Source organism: Chroicocephalus ridibundus, chromosome 1 (assembly GCF_963924245.1).
Source record: "Chroicocephalus ridibundus chromosome 1, bChrRid1.1, whole genome shotgun sequence".
In the NCBI taxonomy this organism is placed as follows: Eukaryota; Metazoa; Chordata; class Aves; order Charadriiformes; family Laridae; genus Chroicocephalus; species Chroicocephalus ridibundus.
The window spans coordinates 131483955-131502817 of record NC_086284.1 but is presented as its reverse complement, the minus strand read 5'-3'; the positions used below and the strand labels follow the sequence as shown (position 1 = coordinate 131502817).

General features: G+C 45.1%; 1 protein-coding gene across 1 annotated transcript; it reads left to right on the top strand.

The window, feature by feature from the left end:
- Nucleotides 1-700: 700 nt before the first annotated feature.
- LOC134523437 (tumor necrosis factor receptor superfamily member 1A-like) lies at nucleotides 701-17261 on the top strand. Its single transcript, XM_063352373.1, has 10 exons — nucleotides 701-944; nucleotides 10256-10457; nucleotides 10771-10899; nucleotides 11223-11366; nucleotides 12978-13059; nucleotides 13386-13453; nucleotides 13664-13786; nucleotides 14150-14187; nucleotides 14955-15114; nucleotides 15671-17261. The coding sequence occupies exons 1-10, from the start codon at nucleotides 906-908 to the stop codon at nucleotides 15970-15972; spliced, it is 1287 nt and encodes a 428-aa protein (XP_063208443.1). The 5' UTR covers nucleotides 701-905; the 3' UTR covers nucleotides 15973-17261.
- Nucleotides 17262-18863: the final 1602 nt, after the last annotated feature.

Sequence of the window (18863 nt, the reverse complement as noted above, 5' to 3'; positions counted from 1 at the left end):
GAAGATGGGTGCTGCAGCCGTCTCCATTCACGGTCCCTCCCATTCATGATACCTGCTGCTCGCAGTAATGAACGGCCAGTTCCTGTCGCCCCTGGCAGGCGAGGAGTAACTGGAACCTAAACCAGGTAACTAACACATGCAGCGTGTTATCTCAAGAGAGGAAATATTTCTAAAACAACACGAGTGCAAGGTCTTAACGGGCAACAAACAAAGGGGAGTTCTGTGTCATTTAGCCACACATTCCTTACTGTAGATTTTTTTTTTTTAAAACACTTGTTAAGTGCACAAATTAAATGAAGCAGAGCTCATGCAGAATGTTACATACACTTCACTCATATTTGCACAGTCAATGCAACTGATTGGTTGGAGCGTACAAGAAAACGTGTTTTAAATTAAAATGTACAGGATGGGTAGATATACTCTAAATATTCTAGGTTTTGGCTGATAAATACCTTTAAAATTACTTAGGTGCTGACAAGGCAGGTAAGATCCAAAGAGTTATTTTCTTAAAACTACATGGTTAAGTTTCACACAAACTTAACGTAAAAGTACGGCGGGCAGGCAAAACGCTAACACGTCAGGAAGTTTTAAAGATTACAGTGAGGCTCCTTTGACTCCTTGTCGGTGTGCTTTCTAGCAGTTTTCGCCACGCCGTACAGCGCCCGTTGTTCTCCCTTCAGCTCGCCCGTCTCGGTTTTTTTAAGGAGATCCGTCGGGGTGCGGAGGCCGGGCGGGGCGCGGCGCCGGGGCCGCCTCCCTCCCTCCCTCCCGCCGCCGGCAGGAAGCCGGAGCCGGGGTAGTTTCGCTCCGCGCTGCTCCGGCCGGGCCTGGGCAGGGGTTGGGGCGGCTCACCTACCTCTGGACGCGGGGGACCCTGCCATGGGGACGTAGCCGGCCGCGGAGCCATGCGCGGCCCGGCGCTGCCCTGCAGCTCGCTGGGGACGGTAAGTCACGGCGGGGGCTCGGGCCGCTCCCCACACGGGACGGGACCGGTCCGTGCACCGCCGCCCTCCCCCGCCGCGGGGCTCTTTGGCCTGGGCTGCCTTCGCTCCTCTTCGCCGCCGCAGGGCTCTCCCCATGGCTCCGGGGGCTTTGGCTTCCCTGACGGGGCGGGTAGCGGGCAGCGCCCGGGGAGCCATTTTTCCTGCGGAGGGGCGAGGTGGGCGGTGATGGTGGAGGGGGGAGGCCGGTGCCGGGCCCACAGGAGCGGCGACGGGCGGTCGGGAAGCCGAGCCGCGCCTGTCCCGCCGCCCCCTGGCCACCTTGTGGGGTAACCGGGCAGCGGCGCTGCAGGGCCGCTGAGGGGAGGCGCGGCGAGGTCGGCGATGCTCCCTCCTTCACTCCCCGCTCGCCAGCGCCGTTTCCGGAATTTATCCCTGAGTCAGGGAAAAGGCGGCTGGATTTACAGGAATGGCGGAGGATTTCCTGGAGCCCGCGGCGCGGCCGTGAACTCGCGGGGCGATGCCGGCGCCGAGCCCTGCCGGGGGCACGGAGCCTCCCGGGCTGGGCTCCGCTCCGCGCCTGCCGCTGGTGTAGATAAAGCTGTGACGGTGGAGGTGATGTCACTTGGCATCATGACGCGGCTATAAATTCTGGTATAGAAGTTAAACAGTCAAACTGTTTATCCTTAAATACCTGAGCATCCTAGTAACAAATGCTTACACCTGACTGCACTAGACTTGTAACGTTGCGTTAGTTGTTGATTTGTTGTCAAAAAGTTGTGACTGCCCCTACTCAAAGTTATCTTCTTCCAGAAGTTTTCTTTTTTTGCACTTGGAAGCTTTTGGAAACCAGGTGATAAGAGTTACAGCTAGCATGGGCAAGAGCATACAACTAAAACTGCGGAGCAGGAGCACTCCACACCTCAGCTCTTAACTGTGGATCACTTACCATGTCAGGACCTAGGTGGGATCCATCAACTGTTGAGATGACTTACATACAGATTTCAAAGCAGTTAGCAAACCTGCAAAAGTGTATTTCTGACAAGCGCACATATTTAGCTGTAATTCAGATGCTATATGTGGTATTACTGATACTATTGGCAATAAAATGTACAAAAAATCACTGGATTCCCCAAATTTATTATATTGTCTTCACTTAAATAATATGCTGGAGGAAGAGTGTCCTTCAGTGGGATTTCTTTTTCTGAGGACATTTCCCCCCGCCCCGTTTACATGTCATTTCAAGTTCTCAATAACACCACACTCGCTTATTACAGATGGTTTTTTTTCCATAAAATCTTTTTTTTTTGTTCAGTGTTAGAATTCTCACTCTCTTGCATGTCCTTCCATCTTCCGTTTACTTTCCATGCATCCTATGTTTGCCCTCATAGCCTTTCTTACTCCCTTGATGCCCCCTTCTAGTTTTCTGATTCTTTTATGTTTCCTCTGATTCTTCAAAATTTCCTGTAGCTTGATTCCATGCATTTTCTCTTTTTGTGTATCCTTAACCTCATTTCCAGGTCCTTTGTGTTTTCCCCTTCCATTCCTAACTTTCACAGTGGAAAAAATGGCATCTGTCTTCACTGAGGCCAGTGTATGTTCTGTCTCATTAAAAAAAAAAAAAAGGCAGTTTAATTTATTAAAGGCAGTTCAGATTTATGAAGAAAGACAAAATAGTCCCAGGGGTGCTTTTGGCATTGATTCCTTTTGAAGGTAAAGGGAGGAACTGCAGTTTTGATGTTAGAAGCTTCGTTATATAAAAATGGAAAAACCAAGCTACCATGTGCATTTGCAAGAAAGAACTGTTGGGCCTACCATCCTATTTCCAACAGTCTACCAAGGGTTTCAGTGCAGGGCAAGCATACAATCAAAAATACTTTCCTGGCTTCCAATGATCTGTGACTCTGTGAATTCCCAAGTTGAAATGGTGTCTTCATATTTCGGACCCCTGAGTGTGTTTTTCTTCTGCTGATGGGCATGCTGATCGCTTTTGGAACCCAGGCATGTTTCTGGCACCCCCAGCACTCTGGCAGGGAGTCCCACACCTCAGCTATGTGTTGGCTAAAAAAAGTACCTCCCTGTATTTGTTGTGAACCTGTCTCCTGCTTGTTTTATATGATGCCTCCTAGTACTTGCATTGGAAGAGACAGATAACAGCTATCCCAGTTCACCTTCTCCATGGCATTCATGACTTCAGTATCTTCTGCTCAGTTGTCTTGTTTACAGACCAGTATTTTTAATCGTTTCCCTTATGGCAGCCATTCTGTACCACTGATCGTCCTTGTTACCTTTCTCTGTATCATATGTGGGTTAATTTATGTTCTCAGGATTGGGGGCTGGAACTACAGTCTGTATTCAGATCTTATGGATTTATACATTGTCATAACAACACTTTCTGTTCTGTCCTCAAATCTTTTCCTAACAATTTAGAGCATTTGATTGCATTTCTAATTGCTTTGTCCAGCTAGGTTCGTTCCACTTTTTATCTGCTTATTAATCTAATTCTAATTTCTGTTTTTGATGACCATCCACTTCTAGCCAAATGGAACATGTTGCTATCTGTGTCTGTGCCAATTTCAATTATGTGGTAGTTCAAGTTCTCACAAGTAATCGGTTTTGTCAGTTTGGATGCCTTTCCCTTACTTTTTCTTAAGTAATCCATTTTCTGCATTAGCAGTGTCATTTGGTGAAAAACCAGTTTTGTTATTTAGCTCCTTCTTATTCATTGTCTTTAGTCATCGCAAAGGGGATTTGCTTTTATTTGGGACAGATGTGTGGTATTCTCTTCCATAATCTTGGCCTAATCCCTGGATAACCAAGTACTTGCTTTGAACCCTTGGTGACAGGGGCCTTTCTATTGCAGTCTTGGGAACCTGGCAGTAGAAAGCGCATCTGAAAGCAGTGTTGCTACATTTCTCTATTAAAAGAAACGGGAGTCTATTAGTTCCGATGAATAGGACTCAGCATATGACAATTATCTGACTCTTAAAAAATTCACTTGGTGAATCACTGAAAAGGGGCACAAGGGTGGCACAGTGTGGGCAGGGGCCAAGAGCTTGTGCCCAGATGAAAATCACCTCGGGATGGAAAGGGGATGCCCCCACTGAGCCTTCCTGCAGCTCTTGCTCTCATGGCGATCTGATGTGGGGCTATACATCTCTGCTGTCAAAGCCAGCCCTGAACACAGGCAGGCAAACTACTGGGGTGTCACCTGTCTGTGACTCGGAATGTTGGGTCTCTGATGTAGCGTTCACCACCGTGTCCTTTAAGGAAAAATAAAAAGTTTATTTTCTTATGGTTGTGATCACCTGACTTTTTCACTCTTTTCTTTATCTCTGCTAATATGAAATAAAACCTAAAAATACACGTATTTTAGGATGTGAAGTTCATGATCTTTATAGATAAATTACAGTTTAGTTTTGGGTTTTTTTGTTTAAATTAAGATTTCTAAGACCTTTCTTCATTGTGTGAAAGCTATTACCAGTCTCCTGGTTTTAGACAAGGCCTAAAATACAGCATTTCTTCCATCGGATCTTCATAAAATGGAGGATTATTTATAGTAATAGCTCTTGTATCCTTGTTTTGACCTTTCCAGGTTTTAGTGAGCAATGAGAAAAGCTTCCTGTAAATGTTGCTTTAATACACATTTTTCAATGTGTAAAGCAGAAGTTCTGGTTTCCCATGCATCTTTGTATAGCAAAGTGAAAAAATGCAAACTTCGAAGAGCTTTTGGAAATGTCAGAAGCAGTCAAAGAACAAAAGGGTAATCTTGTACCCTGATTTCTTTGGCAGCTTGTTACTCTGAGCAGGACCTCTGTTTTCTTCCGAACTTCCAAGCTGGCTGATTTTTTATGACTCATTCAAAATGCTTACAGATGACTGATACGTAGATTACTTATGCATGTGTGTGTCATGCTAAACTCTTAAGCAAAGGGAAGTTTCTATTAAGAAATATTTGAGAAATTCTAATGACTTGTAATGCCTTTTTTTTCCAGGTAGTTCTTTAGTTTAAAAATGGAATTTGCAAATGTAAGTCTTTTTTGGGAGAAGCAGTTGAATAAGTTGTTGGTGGGGAAACACTTTATTACATGATGAGTATGTTAGGTGTGTACAAAGGAAAAAAAAAAAGGAGTAAGCCTCCTAGTCTCCGGATTTTAACAGCACATCTGGATTTATAGAATTGTTTTATTCTGAAATTTTCAGCTTTATGCTTTTGTATTAAGGAGATTTAAACTCTGGAAATTATTAATTTGTATCTATTTTAAAATTAGCCTAGAGATGGGCAATAATATTTGAATTGTTTGGAATACTAATACCCAAGCTTCTGCTCCAGCAAGTATTGCATTTCCATTAGTTGCCATGAACAGGCGTGGAGTCTCAAGGTGCTGCATGCCGGGGCAGGAGTCTCTTCCCACCTGTGTAATCCCCCCCTTCCCACTCAGTTTGGTTTCTGTGTCTGGCCTTGTTCACTCTGGACACCTGTAGGCATCCACTGGCTCCCAGCACAACTCTCTCCATACTCTTTCCCATGGTACTGTGGGACACACATACCTGTGTGTCACCATACCTGCTTCCTCCACCCTTCTCCCTGAGGACAAGGAGCCCTGCAGGCAGCAGCAGGGCCACAGCTGCTCCCAGGGAGGGCAGGGCACATGATACAGAGCTGTGGCATCCATGCTGAGTGATTTGGTATTTTCTAGCCTTTTGGACATTGGCAGGCGGTAATACAGTAGTCCTGATACGCTGCACTTCCCTGCGCTGTCCCTCTGCTTCAGATACTGTGCCTTCTTTGTCCTTGGCCTGAGAACAGTGCTCTCAAATGTCCCTTCTTATTTCTAGCCCCCCCCCCCCGCATCTTTCTTGCATCTCCCTGCGTTCTTCACTTTTATCTGTGCTGTTTCTTTCTTTCTTTGGCTTACTCATCAGAGATGTCACCTCGCTTGCAGTTCTCTGTGCACGATGGGGTGAGGAAGAAGCAGCAGCAAGGGTGCTACTTGTAGTGGTGGCAGTAACTCAAGAATATTTGAGGTTGAAGGTGGCACAAGGGGCTCCTAACTCCTGTCTCAGCAGCCAAAATTTTGCATAGAAGAGCTTTTGGGCTTGTGTAGTGTTTTTTTTTTTTGCTGTAGCTGTCAGGCAGTAAGTACTGGCATGAGACATGAGAAAGAACTAGGGTTACGTGTGTGCAGGGCACATAGCTGTCATCCAGAGGAGTGGAATGATCTAAGGAAGCAGCATTCTAGTTTTCATCTGCCATATTTTGTTTTATTTCTGCAGCAGTTTCAGAAGTAAAACCTATGGTTTCTGCTGACTCTTTTTTTTTTCCTGGGCAGTCCCCACTCACTAAAAATGTGAATCACCGGTGTGCATGATGTGGTTTGGTGGTTTGAATTATCGGTTGGCTTAGGTAATATATGCTGTCCAATTTTCTGTGGCAGCATTGGTTAGTAGGTACTCGTTCTTTCTCCTGGTGAGTGGAATCAGAGCACGTTGTAAATCTAATGATGAAAAATCACCTTATTTCAGTTGTAGAGGACCTCTAAACTTTGCTTTGGTGAGCTGTTATCAATGACTTGAGGCTTCAGTGCTTGGTAAATGGGGCTAAATCTGGCTGGTGACCAGTCACCAGCAGTGCTCCTCAGGGCTTAATTCTAGGGCCAATTCTGTTCAATATATTTATGAACGATCTGGATGCAGGAGTTGAATGCACCATTAGCAAGTTTGCTGATGATACCAAACTGGGAGGTGCTGTTGACTCTCTTGAGGGACAGGAGGCCTTTCAGTAGGCAATGATTAATGGGATGAAATTTAACAAGTCCAAATGCAATTCTGCACCTAGGACGGAGTAACACTGGGCACAAGTAGAAATTGGGTGAGGAGTGGCTGTAGAGCAGCCCTGCAGACAGGGATCTGGGGGTGCTGGGGGGCAGCAGGCTCAACAAGAGCCAGCAGTGTGCCCTGGCAGCCAAGAGGGCAACCCGCATCCTGGGGTGCAGCAAACACAGCATCACCAGCCGGTCAAAAGAGGTGATTGTCCCACTGTGTTCAGCGTTGCTGCGGCCTCACCTGGAGTGCTGTGTGCAGGTCTGGGCCCCACAGTTTAAGAAGGGTGTGAAGGTCTGTGAATGCGTCCAGAGGAGGGCAACAAAGCTGGTGAAAGGGCTGGAAGCAATGTCCTATGGGGAATGGCTGAGGACTCTGGGCTTGTCTAGTTTGGAGAAAAGGAGCCTGAGGGGCAACCTCATTGCTGTCTGCAGCTTCCTGAGGAGGGGAAGTGGAGAGAGAGGTGCCGAGCTCTTCTGCCTGGGGTCCAGTGATAGGATGTGTGGGAATGGGTCAAAGCTGTGCCAGGGCAAGTACAGACTGGACATTAGGAAGCATTTCTTGAGAGAAATGCTTGAGGGTGGTCAAACACTGGAATAGACTTCCTAGAGAGGTAGTTGATGCCCCATGTTTAAGAGGCATTTGGGCAATGCCCTTAATAACATGCTTTTACCTTTTGGTCATCCTTGAGGTGGTCAGGCAGTTGGACCAGATGTTCATGTATTTCCTGAAGTTTATAAAGCCTGTCATTGGTATAAATCAGTATACTGCTGAATGGCTTGGGGAGTTGCTTAAGATGATGGTGGGTTTTTTTTCTGCCATGTGAATGATTTTTCTAGAAGGCCGAATCACTGGTTTGTGAGTCACTTGTGGTCTGTGACTCTCTGTTCCTCAGATTTTGATCAGTAATAATGTGTTAACTCTGGTTTGATTACACTTATATACACACTTTCACTTAATCTGAAAAATTGAAAACACCTTTCTTGTTTTCTTTGGTTTTTGAAGATATATCTGACCAATTTTCTCTGCATTTTTACCTTGATCTTTGATGCTTTCCTGTGTTGTTTCTATTGCTGTCTTGTCTGACTTACTGGCCAGCTGTATATATTTCCACGTCAGGGGATTAATCGTTGGCTAGAGAATGAGCATTTTTTTAATTGTTGCAGTCAGACCATCTGTGTGAATGATCTTTTACCCGTTTTCCTGCAAGCAATCAGTCTTGTAGGACTATCAGCTTCTGAAACGAGTTTTATTTCTTACTGAGTTGTTGGAATGCTCGCGTTTATCTTGTGGTCAGCTAATTAAATCTGAAACAATAGCTATTTAAATATTTGGTTCTCCTTTTCCTGTTCACCATTTTAGCCTCTGGTCTATTGAATATGTCTTTGTATGACAGAAGTGTCTGAAAAATGGGGTTTTGGCTTTGTCAAGAGTTGCAAAGTCCTATCCTTCTTGAGGTTTTAAGTTGCTTTCATGTATGTACCTTTCTCTCCTGATGCTTTAATTTTGAGAGAGAAACAGGACAGCATGGGGCTGTCATAGCCATCTGATTTTGCACATTTTTTCTTAAGCTTGCAACCACAAAATTAGTATCAGCATTGTGGTTTACCCTTATTGGTTTACTTTGCTTTTGCTATAGCTCTCCTAGCTGAAAAAGCAAGAAGAAACAGAACTCTGAAGCTGTGCCTGTACAGCTAGGCACCTTACCACTTTCAAAAAAGCAAGCTGGGAAAACATGACAATGTAGGGAAGTTACTGTAGTAAAACTCAGTGTGAGATTGTATGGATTGGGTGGTATTTTTTTGCAAAAAAAAAGTTGATTTTCATGCATTCACGTGATCTGATGCATAGACTACATTGTCACACACTCTCCATGACATACTCAGAAGCACTAACACATGTACGTGCAGATGGCATGGCCAGAATCACTGCGTGCAACACAGACGACAAGGGACACTCCCTGTCAAGTCTTCATCATGCTGCTGGTGTTCTTCATAGCACTACAAATTAGGTTTTGGACAAGTCCATCATTCTCTTTGGGAGTCATTGGCTGCTATGGGATGGGCCTTTGCCATAGAAACTTGCTGACTTCAGGCTCCCCACAGGACCTGATTAATGTTTACAAGTATCTAAAGGGTGGGTTTAAGGAGGACGGAGCCAGGCTCTTTTCAGTGGTTCCCAGTGACAGGACAAGGGGCAATGGGCACAAGCTAGAACATAGGAAGTTCCGTTCAAATACACGGAAAAACTTCCTTACGGTGAGGGTGACAGAGCACTGGAACAGGCTGCCCAGGGAGGTTGTGGAGTCCCCTTCTCTGGAGATTTTCAAGACCCGCCTGGATGCAGTCCTGAGTGATGTGCTGTAGGCAATCCTGCTCTAGCAGGGGAGTTGGACTAGATGATCTCTAGAGGTCCCTTCCAACTCTGAAGATTCCATGATTCCGTGATTCCGTGATATGCTGCGATCTCATTACCATGCTCCTGGTGTGGGGTCTTTTGCTATGAGTCATCTATGCTGTGGTCTTACCAGAGTGTAGACCTTTTGGCTATGACATAAACAGTACATTTCTCAATTTCGCTGCTGGGAATAGTGTCCTGAAAACAATACCCAGGCATTGGTGTCCTTCATTATCATACCGGCTGTTCTTTTAACCCATTTGTTCTGCTGTTCCTTTTTGTGTGTGTGTGTACCCACTCTTACAGTCATACAGCAGTCACGCCAATCTTAATATTTCTCTTAAAATTCTTGATAACACTGATTTTAAAAATTTTAAAAAACCAACAAGTAAATCTTAAAGGAGTTTAAAAAAAAAGAAAACGCACATTTTTGTGGCAGACTGTTCAGACTGAATATTAACAGCTGCAGTTTAAAAGGAAGAAAGTATGTTTGTCAGAGAAGTTGAAAACCTAACTTTCACACGTTTCTAGGCTGGCTTGCTCAGGAGTAGTTTTGGAAGCTTTTCTATACTTCGCATGGAGTGAAATCCTCCTCTGCCTTCTTATTCCAAATTTCCTGTCTGGTTTATTTGTTCAGTAGAACTGCAAGTAGTGGATGCATTCTTCTCTCTGGAACTGTTTCTAGATGGGCAGTCGTACTGCATTCCTTAATGAAAACATTCCTTTGCTCTTGAGTAACTTTCTTGCAAGCTGCAGCATTTTCAAGGCATTCCATCTATAAACTGCACATCATCAAAAACATTTGCTTTATATAAAACCAGTTTGTCATAGAGACCATCATATGGCATATTAATAACACAGATGACAGGCATGGGTTTGTTTTTGGGTTTTTTTGGTGAATAATCTACCCCCACACTTTTGTCAGTGGAGGGCCCTGATACCGGGATTGGACAAGTCTATTGAATTCACTGTTATAATAAGATTTAATTGTAAGTGCTAAAGTCAGCTGTGCAGTTTGCAAGGGGATATGTTTTCTCACCTTGTTTCTCTCCCTCTTTCTTTCCCTCTCTCTCCCTCTCCCTCTGTATTTACAGTTTATCCTAACATTTGTCTGCGTGTTGACAAAGGAATCTGTAGAAATTACTCCAGTGCCATATACACTGCAAGCCCATCAGGTAGCTTTGCATGGAAGAGACCCCTCTAGCCCCTTCAGGAAAGAAAAGAGGCAAGTGCAGTGTCAACTAGGACAATACCTACATCCCAGAGAGACCCACTGTTGCATGAGGTGCCATGCAGGTACGTAAAATAAGTACATTAGTAGTGACCTTTACTTTAGAGGCATTTCCCTGTGCTGCACTGTCAAACTGTCTCTGTCCTACAGCTAGCTGTATGAGTGCTCCCTTTCCTTGGTACCTATTTACCCAGGTAAATTCTTATTCCTTGTCTCTTCTTTTTGGGCTGCCAGTGTCATTCACACCGGTGAGAGGAAGCATACTTGGTTCTTACACCATCAACTCCAGGGTTTCTCTGAGGAATCAGTGACTCCCATCCTCCCTAGGTCAACACGTTTGCCTTCCTGTCAGAGCTCTGTTACATGATTTTCTTGCAGGTACCTACAAGGCAAAAGACTGTGATCGGCCTGACCAGGCACCTGTCTGTCTTCCGTGTGCTAATGGCACATTCACAGCTGTTGATAACACCATGTCTAAATGCTTCCCATGTACACATTGCCGTACAGGTGAGTTATCTATAGGACCTGAGGAAAATGGGTGGTAGTGGCAGGTGGGGTAGGGGCAGGAGGGGGTGGCAAGGTGAGCGAGGAAGCTTGGAATGGTAAGCAATTGAATGGGCAGAAGGACAGTGTATGGAAAGGGATTGGGGACAGCAGGAATAAAGGTTACTGAATTACTACTGAAAAACTTAGTCTGAGACACAGTTTGCAGGCCTTTTTGGCCTTTTTCTGGGAAAATTAGGGGATAACAACACCTGTCATCATAACAGTGCTCTCAGATGAAGGTGAAGGAAGAGGTTGGAATAATCACTTCTCCTTTCTTTCCTCAGAATTCCAGCAGATAGTAGAGACCCCCTGCAGCCCAAAGCAAGATACCGTTTGCGGCTGTCGGAAGAATCAATATCAGATTGGCCTGTCTGATCTCTTCCACTGTAGGAACTGTAGCTCATGTGTCAATGGGATTATTGCCAACTGTGAGTATGGCATGGATATGGCTCCAGTATGGACATACTGCACTAGGGTATTCATTAACAGCCCTAGTCCTCTGTTCACTTTCTGACAGGAAGTGATTATCCTGAAGTGATTGTAGTTTTGGGACAACTTTTGGTTTTCCCTGCCCTCTTTCCCCAGAAAGACTGCTATTTGTTGCATGACTTTTCATCAATCCCTGTTTTCTGTCACAGTTTCTACTTTCCTTTTGTCCTTGAATGGTTTCTTGGTTTTGGCTGTTGTGAGGAGATAATTTCTACTTAATTTTGGTACCTCTGCCTTGCATGTACTGAAGCAAGGTCTTTATGCTCTAGAGCAGATTTCACCCTTACCTTCCTTTTTTGTCTTTGTGTGGGTATTTCTCCTGATGCTCACACCAACTTCTGAAAGCACTTTGAGTACAATGGCTGAAAATATTACTGGTCCCAGTGCCCAGCTGAACTGCTTGTCAGTCAGTTGCTGAACCACCACAGTGTTCTGTGCAGTGTTTTAAAGTGAAGAGCTGCTCAGGTAATGCTGAACAGTACCCAGTGGCATTGGGTGTGACCTGGGGATGGTGCAGGTGTCTGGAAGAAGTACCCATGTTAGCTGTCCCAGGCTGCCTCATCTCCAGTCAGGAATCAAGATATCTTAACCAAATGCTGCTTGCTGCCCTCCACTTTGTGCTGTAGTCTAATTCTGTTCGTGTCCCTTAAACGCTCCTTATTTTGTTGTCCTAAAGCTATCCCCTCTTCTCTGCAAATTCTGCTTCTCCCCCTCCCTTTCCTGTCTCTTACCGTGCCTAGCGTGAGGTTTGCTGTCTCACTGGTGAATGTGTTCCCTGTGCTGGTCGGTAATCTTCCTCTGTCACAGTTTCCATCCTTACCTATCCTCAAGGGTCATCATCGTGTGCTGCCCTTGAGCAATTTCCTTCCCTCTTGACTGAGGTAGAACTGTTTTAGTCCTGTCCCTCGCTTGCCACCAGAATGCATGCTGCTTGTTCTAGTACCTTTTTCCCTCCCCTTATACAACTTTATCACTTCCATCACTACTCTTGTCTGCTGCTCCCTACACCTGTTTTACTCAGTCTCCATACTGTAACTTGCTTAGAAGCAGTAGCTCTTTCATTTCTTACCCCTTCCACTCACAGCATACCATATCGCAAGAGTGGATATGTCCGCAATGGCTTGAAGTGATTCTCCCTGCCCTGAACTGACTTCCTCACCAGTCCCAGCTGCTCAGGGACTACTTCTCCCTCATCTTTGCCTGACTAATGTGATTTCCCCTTCCTGTCACACTTGAACTTGAGTGACTTTCCCTGCTTTTGCACTGGAACTGTCATTATCCATTAGACCAATTTCAGCTGCACTGTAATTTTAATCCCTTTCAGAGCCTCTACAGAGGTCCCCGATCTACCAGGACAGTAGTATCCTTTTTATTATTTTTATTCTCCCCCAACCCTGCCCTAAACACAGACCGAATCCTCTTTCGCTTCTTTAGTAGCAGTTCTCCAGACTCAAAGAGGGATAATCTCCCACCCATTTTGGAGTGGATTTTTTTCCTTTTGTTTTCTTCTCTGTCTAGATTATGGCTACCATTTCTTCTTTTCTTTACAGGTTCAAAGAACAGAGACACAATTTGCAGGTGTAAGCCTCGATTCTTCCTAACACTTAGTAATGTTTGCAAGCCTTGCAACAGGTGAGGTTTTTTTCCTCTGTATGCCCCTCCATTGAGTAGGAGAGACAGCAGACACAAGTCCCACGGAGGGAGGAGATTTTTCTCAAGGCTCTGTCCATCTTGACGTAACTTCACAACATTCTGCCTTTCTGGGGCAACTGGGTCTTTCCCTCTGGCACTCCCAGTCTTCTCTGTATAGGCACCAGCCTGCTAAGAACCCGAAGTCACTAGCCATGCTGCATTGCTCTGCTTTGCAGGCTTATCTTGACTTCTGTGTTACTTAGGATTGTTGCAAATGCGTGGTGTTTCATTTCATGCACACTCACCTCTCTGATTCGCTCGTACAGCTGCATTGGAGAAGAATGCCTGCAGTGTCATAGCCCAGTGACTACCTCATCGACTTCATCTGGGCTGAGTGAGTACTGGGGGAACTGAAGGACAGTGGAATCTTTTCAGTGTGGGCTTTTGTTCTTTTAACACTGTTTGTCAAGTATTATTTTCTCCACTCTCTCAAACCATTATTCTTTTTCTCCCTACCATTTGCGTGTCTTCACTTGTTCTTCCTCTAGCACTTAACTTCTTCCTTTCTCAGTCACTCACTCATTTGCCCTCTCCTTTTCTCCAGATGGGAGCCTTGTCCTTGGCATCATCGTTGCAATATTTGGAGTTATCTCTGTCCTCTACATTGTAAATAAAGTAGTGAAGCTCGTCCAGGAAAATGGGGTACCATCGTCTTTCTACTCCTGTGGTGAGCACAGCAGTGTATATTAATTAGCAGTGATATTAATGGAGATAGACGTCATTTTCTTTGTGTGTGTGTATATGCACACCCGTGTGAGGGAAGAAGTGGGATCCCATTACTCTGCTTTGCTGCAAGGCCAGAGGAACATGAGAAACTCAACAGCTAAGCTTATTGGTATAGTTCTTATGACTCTGTATCTATACCCATAGCTGTGACTGGAATTGCACGACCTCATTGCTGGGAGATGTGCATTTTGCTGTAAAACCTTTTTTGAGGGTAGGATTGCGAATAGCTGCTTTCCTGTTTTCCCTGGTAAGAGAGGAAGTGAAAATAATTTTTGCTTTCTTTTTTCTTTTCTTTTCTTTAAAGTTATTTTGCCCCAGACAACCAAGGAGCCAGTATCTGAGGTGAGCAAAATGATGAGTATAAAAGCTTTCCTTCCACTTTCAACTGTGTTAGTCTGGGATCCAGAGTAACATATTTCCCCATGGGCTGTTCTCAGGCCTCCTATTTTCAAACGAGCTGAGTAATAGGGCTTTTTAATTCCGAAGTCTTTTCCTGTAGAGGGTGGAGCCATTAACATTTTACTTCCCCTCTTCTAGAGGATGGTTTTTAAACTCCTGTCTTTTTGGTTTTTTCTTTCTGGACGCATTTTTTTCAGATAGATGGTTCCTAATCCCTTTTTCCCCCTATATACCCCAAGCTTGGAGGATTCAACTGATTTTACTTCACTTCAGATCTTGACCCCACAAGCCTTTCAGCGCTGCTGCGTAGTGTTCTCTCACGTCCAGTGTTGTTCTGTAATTAAGAGGGCCCAAGCAGTAGTTGAGGTGGGGTTTCCACAGCCTCACAGAGAAATCTGATGGGAAAGGTAGCACGTGGAGCTTCTAGAATGGTGGTGATTTCAGGTCCCAGACTTACTTGATTTTGTAAAGACATATTTTTTTCCAGACTACTGTTTTTTGATGCCAAAAGAGAGTTAGACTCCTTGGGTTCTACTGGAAAGAAATGTTTGGTGCCTTCTGCTCAAACAAGGCATATAGGAAGAATTAAAACCTCATCACCTGCTCCCCACCTATCTTGGATAAATTTTAGTATATAAAGCTTCCTTGCAGGAGACAGGTGTATTGGTGCTGCTGCAGGTGATTCTGGACTAAGCAAACATGTCTTTCAGGTTGAGGTAAAAAGAAGTGAAATTTCCATCCTTCTTCCTGAGTTCCAGAAGGAAACAGAATTGTCAGTGAATGCAACACCACCACCTGCACCTCTGCCACAAAGTTCACATGAGTTACCAGACTGTGTCAGGCCTGCCAGGAAGACACAGCTTCCAGACAGTAAGTGAAACTCCCCCATACTTCCCTCCTTCCCTGGGCAAATGAGAACCTGACTATGCAGATGCAGCTAGGAGGATGTTGGACAGACCTTACCCGGTGCACATGACCTGTGTGTATGGCACAGTACAAAGGCAGAAGCATGCACAGAGCCGGTGAGCCTGGATATGCTAAATGCTTACACAAGGTCTTTCTGTTGTCCCTTTTCTCTGCCAGCAAAATGGATTGTCATATGTGGTGATGTACTGTCAGTCTTAATGCCTCTGGGATGGTGACCCAAAGCATTCTTTTGTCAGGAATGTGAGGCAGCAAGTCCCTAAGCATGTGTGCTGAGCTCTGCTCATAACCTTACACAAACGCATGTGGAAGCATCCCATTGCTTTTTGAGAGTTAAGAGCAAGGCTGGACATCACATGAGTCTATGTGATTACTCTGCAGAAGACCTGAACAGGAGGGCGCAATGCATGATCCCAAGACACCATCCAGCCCTGGGTTATTCACATTCTCCTCGATGCTGCGCAGTCCTGGTTCTCACAGTTTATTTCTTCTCTTTTCACAGACCCTGCTATTCTCTACACTGTGGTAGATCACGTACCGCCATCTCGGTGGAAAGAGTTTGTGAGGCGTCTGGGTCTGAGTGACTATGATCTAGAGCGAATTGAGATGGAGCATCGGCGATTACGAGATGCCCAGTATGAAATGCTTAGACTCTGGAAACTGCAGATGGGCCATGCTGCAACTGTGGAGCACATCAGCTGTGTTCTCAACCAGATGGAGCTGAGTGGCTGCAGTGAAGCTATTCAGGAGGCTTTGCTAAACCAGAACTCTCCTCAACCTTGCAGCCTCCACAGCCATCTTTAATCTCTTTCTGCTTTAGTTCCCCTAGTTATGAGTGTTAAGAGAGGTTTATAACTGCCTGCCTTTATTGCCTTCCTTTTCCCATACCTCCCTACCTTTCTAACACCCCTCACCTGGGTTTGTTGGAGACAGCAGCGGATAATGCTGGAGGAAGGCTGAGGTTTGCTTCTCAACCACCATGTAGTTCAACACCTTTAAGCCAAGACAGACCTCTGCAACAACTCCTTTCCCGAGGAGGGAAAGTACCTCGTAATGGAAGTGCTGTGTGGACTCTGACCAAAATGAAAACAGGAGCTCAGAGTGACTTGATAGCTCAGCTACTTCTATGGGCAAGTTATTGCTGAAACAGGTGGTGCTCTACCCACCATGTGGTGGGTAATTAGGAGGGTGAGTTGATTAAGCTGGTTGTTCAGATTGTAAAGTGCTTGCTCACTTTTGGCAAATCTATTTTTTCTGCAAGATCAGGTGGTGTAACTGGCTCACATTGCAGCCCTTTGATTGCTACATCTGACTCAAGGGAAGTGGTGGGAGGCTCTGCCCGTTTCTGGGAGCAGGAGAGGATTGCCCCCTTTCGGTATCAACTAGTTATTGCTGTGGCAGAAGAGTCACGGAGACTGAGAAGTGGTGGCTCTGTGAGAAACGCGAGGACTACATCCTTTCCACACCCCTATTTCCCTCAGGTTGAAGAGGAATAAGGATTCCAAGCCAGTGAGTCAGATGAGAGGGTTGGTGTTTTTTTCTCATTTTTTTCCCCCCCTGTTCCTAGAAACCATGTCAGATAGCATTAACAAAACACCTGTCTGTGTGCTTGTCCGGGTGCAGAGTGGGAAGGAATGCGTGCGTCTGGCTGGCTGAGAAGGTACCTGTGTACCTGGTGATGTGAGGGCCTCTGCAAACCTGTGCTTGCACACAGGTCGGTAGGCTTGTGTCTACCTGCTTATCTATCTCTGAACGATGCGCTGAATCTGATCTAACTGCAAATGGGACTGTGTATGTGTACATATATATATATATTTTAGCAACTGTTGAGTAACTTCACACTACTTCTTGGACTGCATTCTGTGATTGCTACTGGGTGTGAGAGCCATTCGGTACCATCTCTGGGCTCTCAACATCACTTTTTCGCAGGTATTACCCTGGATGAAGCAGAAGTAGCAAAAATCAATTAGCCTGCATCAGGTGCAGGTTGTCCACACATTTGTAACGTGGATTTTTTTTTCAGTCTCTTGTCCCTTGACCAGAGAGAAAGTTTCTATTGTAAATACACTAAATGCTCTGAATAAAAATTAGTATTTTTACCTCTGCCTCCATTCTAGTTTTGTTCTGTTCACATCTGTCAGCTTCTTTTCTGTGACTGCGGGTGGAAGCAGAGAAAAGGGAATGACTTCCAGAAGTGGCAAGAGCGGGCTGCAAGAATGGGTGGCTTGATGGTCTGATTAATTTTTTTTTTTTTAAAATAACTTTTATGAGCTTTTGTATATAAAGCTTAGCTGCCCTCAAGTGACAGGAAGCTGGCCGAGGGCAAGAAGTAGGACTGACGTTAAATCCAGTTGCAGGTCTTCTCAGATACTCAAGAGTCAAAGGGGATGCTAGGATCTTTGAAGTGAATTTTTAAACAACACACAATGAGTCATTCTGATTTGTCTTTGGCTTTTTAAATAGGAAAATATCTTTAAATAAAAAAATAATAATAGATTATACTTTAATGCTAATCTTAACAGAAGCATGTTTTTGTCTGAGGAACCACAGCACTGTGTTAAGGCAGTGAGGACTGTTCTACTCCACTGATGAGAAAACGTGAAACTTGGAATTTGACAGCAGGCAGTGACAAAGCCATGAACTGAAGTCAGTTTTAATTCCCAGTGTGATGCTTTGTTTTTTTATGCCTACAAAATGTTTTAATTGTGGCTGTTTATTTTTTTTTAAAGAAAAACAAATAATCAAAGGAGACAGAATCATAGAATTGTCTAGGTTGGAAGAGACCTTTAAGATCATTGAGTCCAACCACCAACCTAACACTGCTAAGTTACCACTGAACCGTGTCCCTAAGCACCACATCTACACATCTTTTAAACACCTCCAGGGATGGCAATTCCATTTCTTCCCTGAGGAGCCTGTTTCAATGCTTGACAACCCTTTTGGTGAAGAAATTTTTCAATATCCAGTTTAAACCGCCCCTGGTGTAACTCGAGGCCATTTCCTCTTGTCCTATTGACTGTTACTTGTGAGAAGAGACCGACCCCCACCTCGCTACAGCCTCCTTTCAGGTAGTTGTAGAGAGCGATAAGGTCTCCCCTCAGCCTCCTTTTCTCCAGGCTGAACAACCCCAGTTCCCTCAGCCGCTCCTCATGAGACTTGTGCTCCAGACCCCTCACCAGCTTCATTGCCCTTCTCTGGTCTGCACACGCTCCAGAAGATGGTACAAAGCTCATTGTAATAGCCTTTGTATTTCTTTCATAATTTGTGTTCAACAACCACAGCACTATAATAATTGCTCCAGGTGTGAAACTGCTTAAAGCGGGGAAATCATCAGAAGTCCTTTCCAGGATTTGGGACTACCAAGGAAGTGGTTTGGCGGGGGTTGGGTTTGGTTTGGTTTGTTTGTTTTGAGTTTTTATGTTGTTTTTTTTTACCGTGTAATCCATCAATTAAAATCCAGCTCTTTTAAAGTTCACCGTGCAAGGTAAGCCACAACCAGCTGCCTCGCCACCAAATCAGTTATACAGAAATCCCTGACTGTGGAAGTAGACTCTTTCCCCGCTCCCCTGTCCCCGCGGCGGGCGATGGTCTGACCGAGGCGCCCCTCCTCTCCCCCCCCCCGCCGCCTGCTACGCCTTGGTACGGCCCAAGGGGGCCGCGGTGCGCGCCGGGAACTGGGTGGGCGGCACGCGCCG

Bases quoted from the DNA above. Each gene is read 5' to 3' on its own strand.
- LOC134523437 (XM_063352373.1), top strand. From the start codon at position 906: ATGCGCGGCCCGGCGCTGCCCTGCAGCTCGCTGGGGACG. The intron at 10,458-10,770 runs GTACGTAAAATA...ATTTTCTTGCAG, and splicing joins TTGCATGAGGTGCCATGCAG to GTACCTACAAGGCAAAAGAC. The intron at 13,787-14,149 runs GTGAGCACAGCA...TTTTCTTTAAAG, and splicing joins ATCGTCTTTCTACTCCTGTG to TTATTTTGCCCCAGACAACC.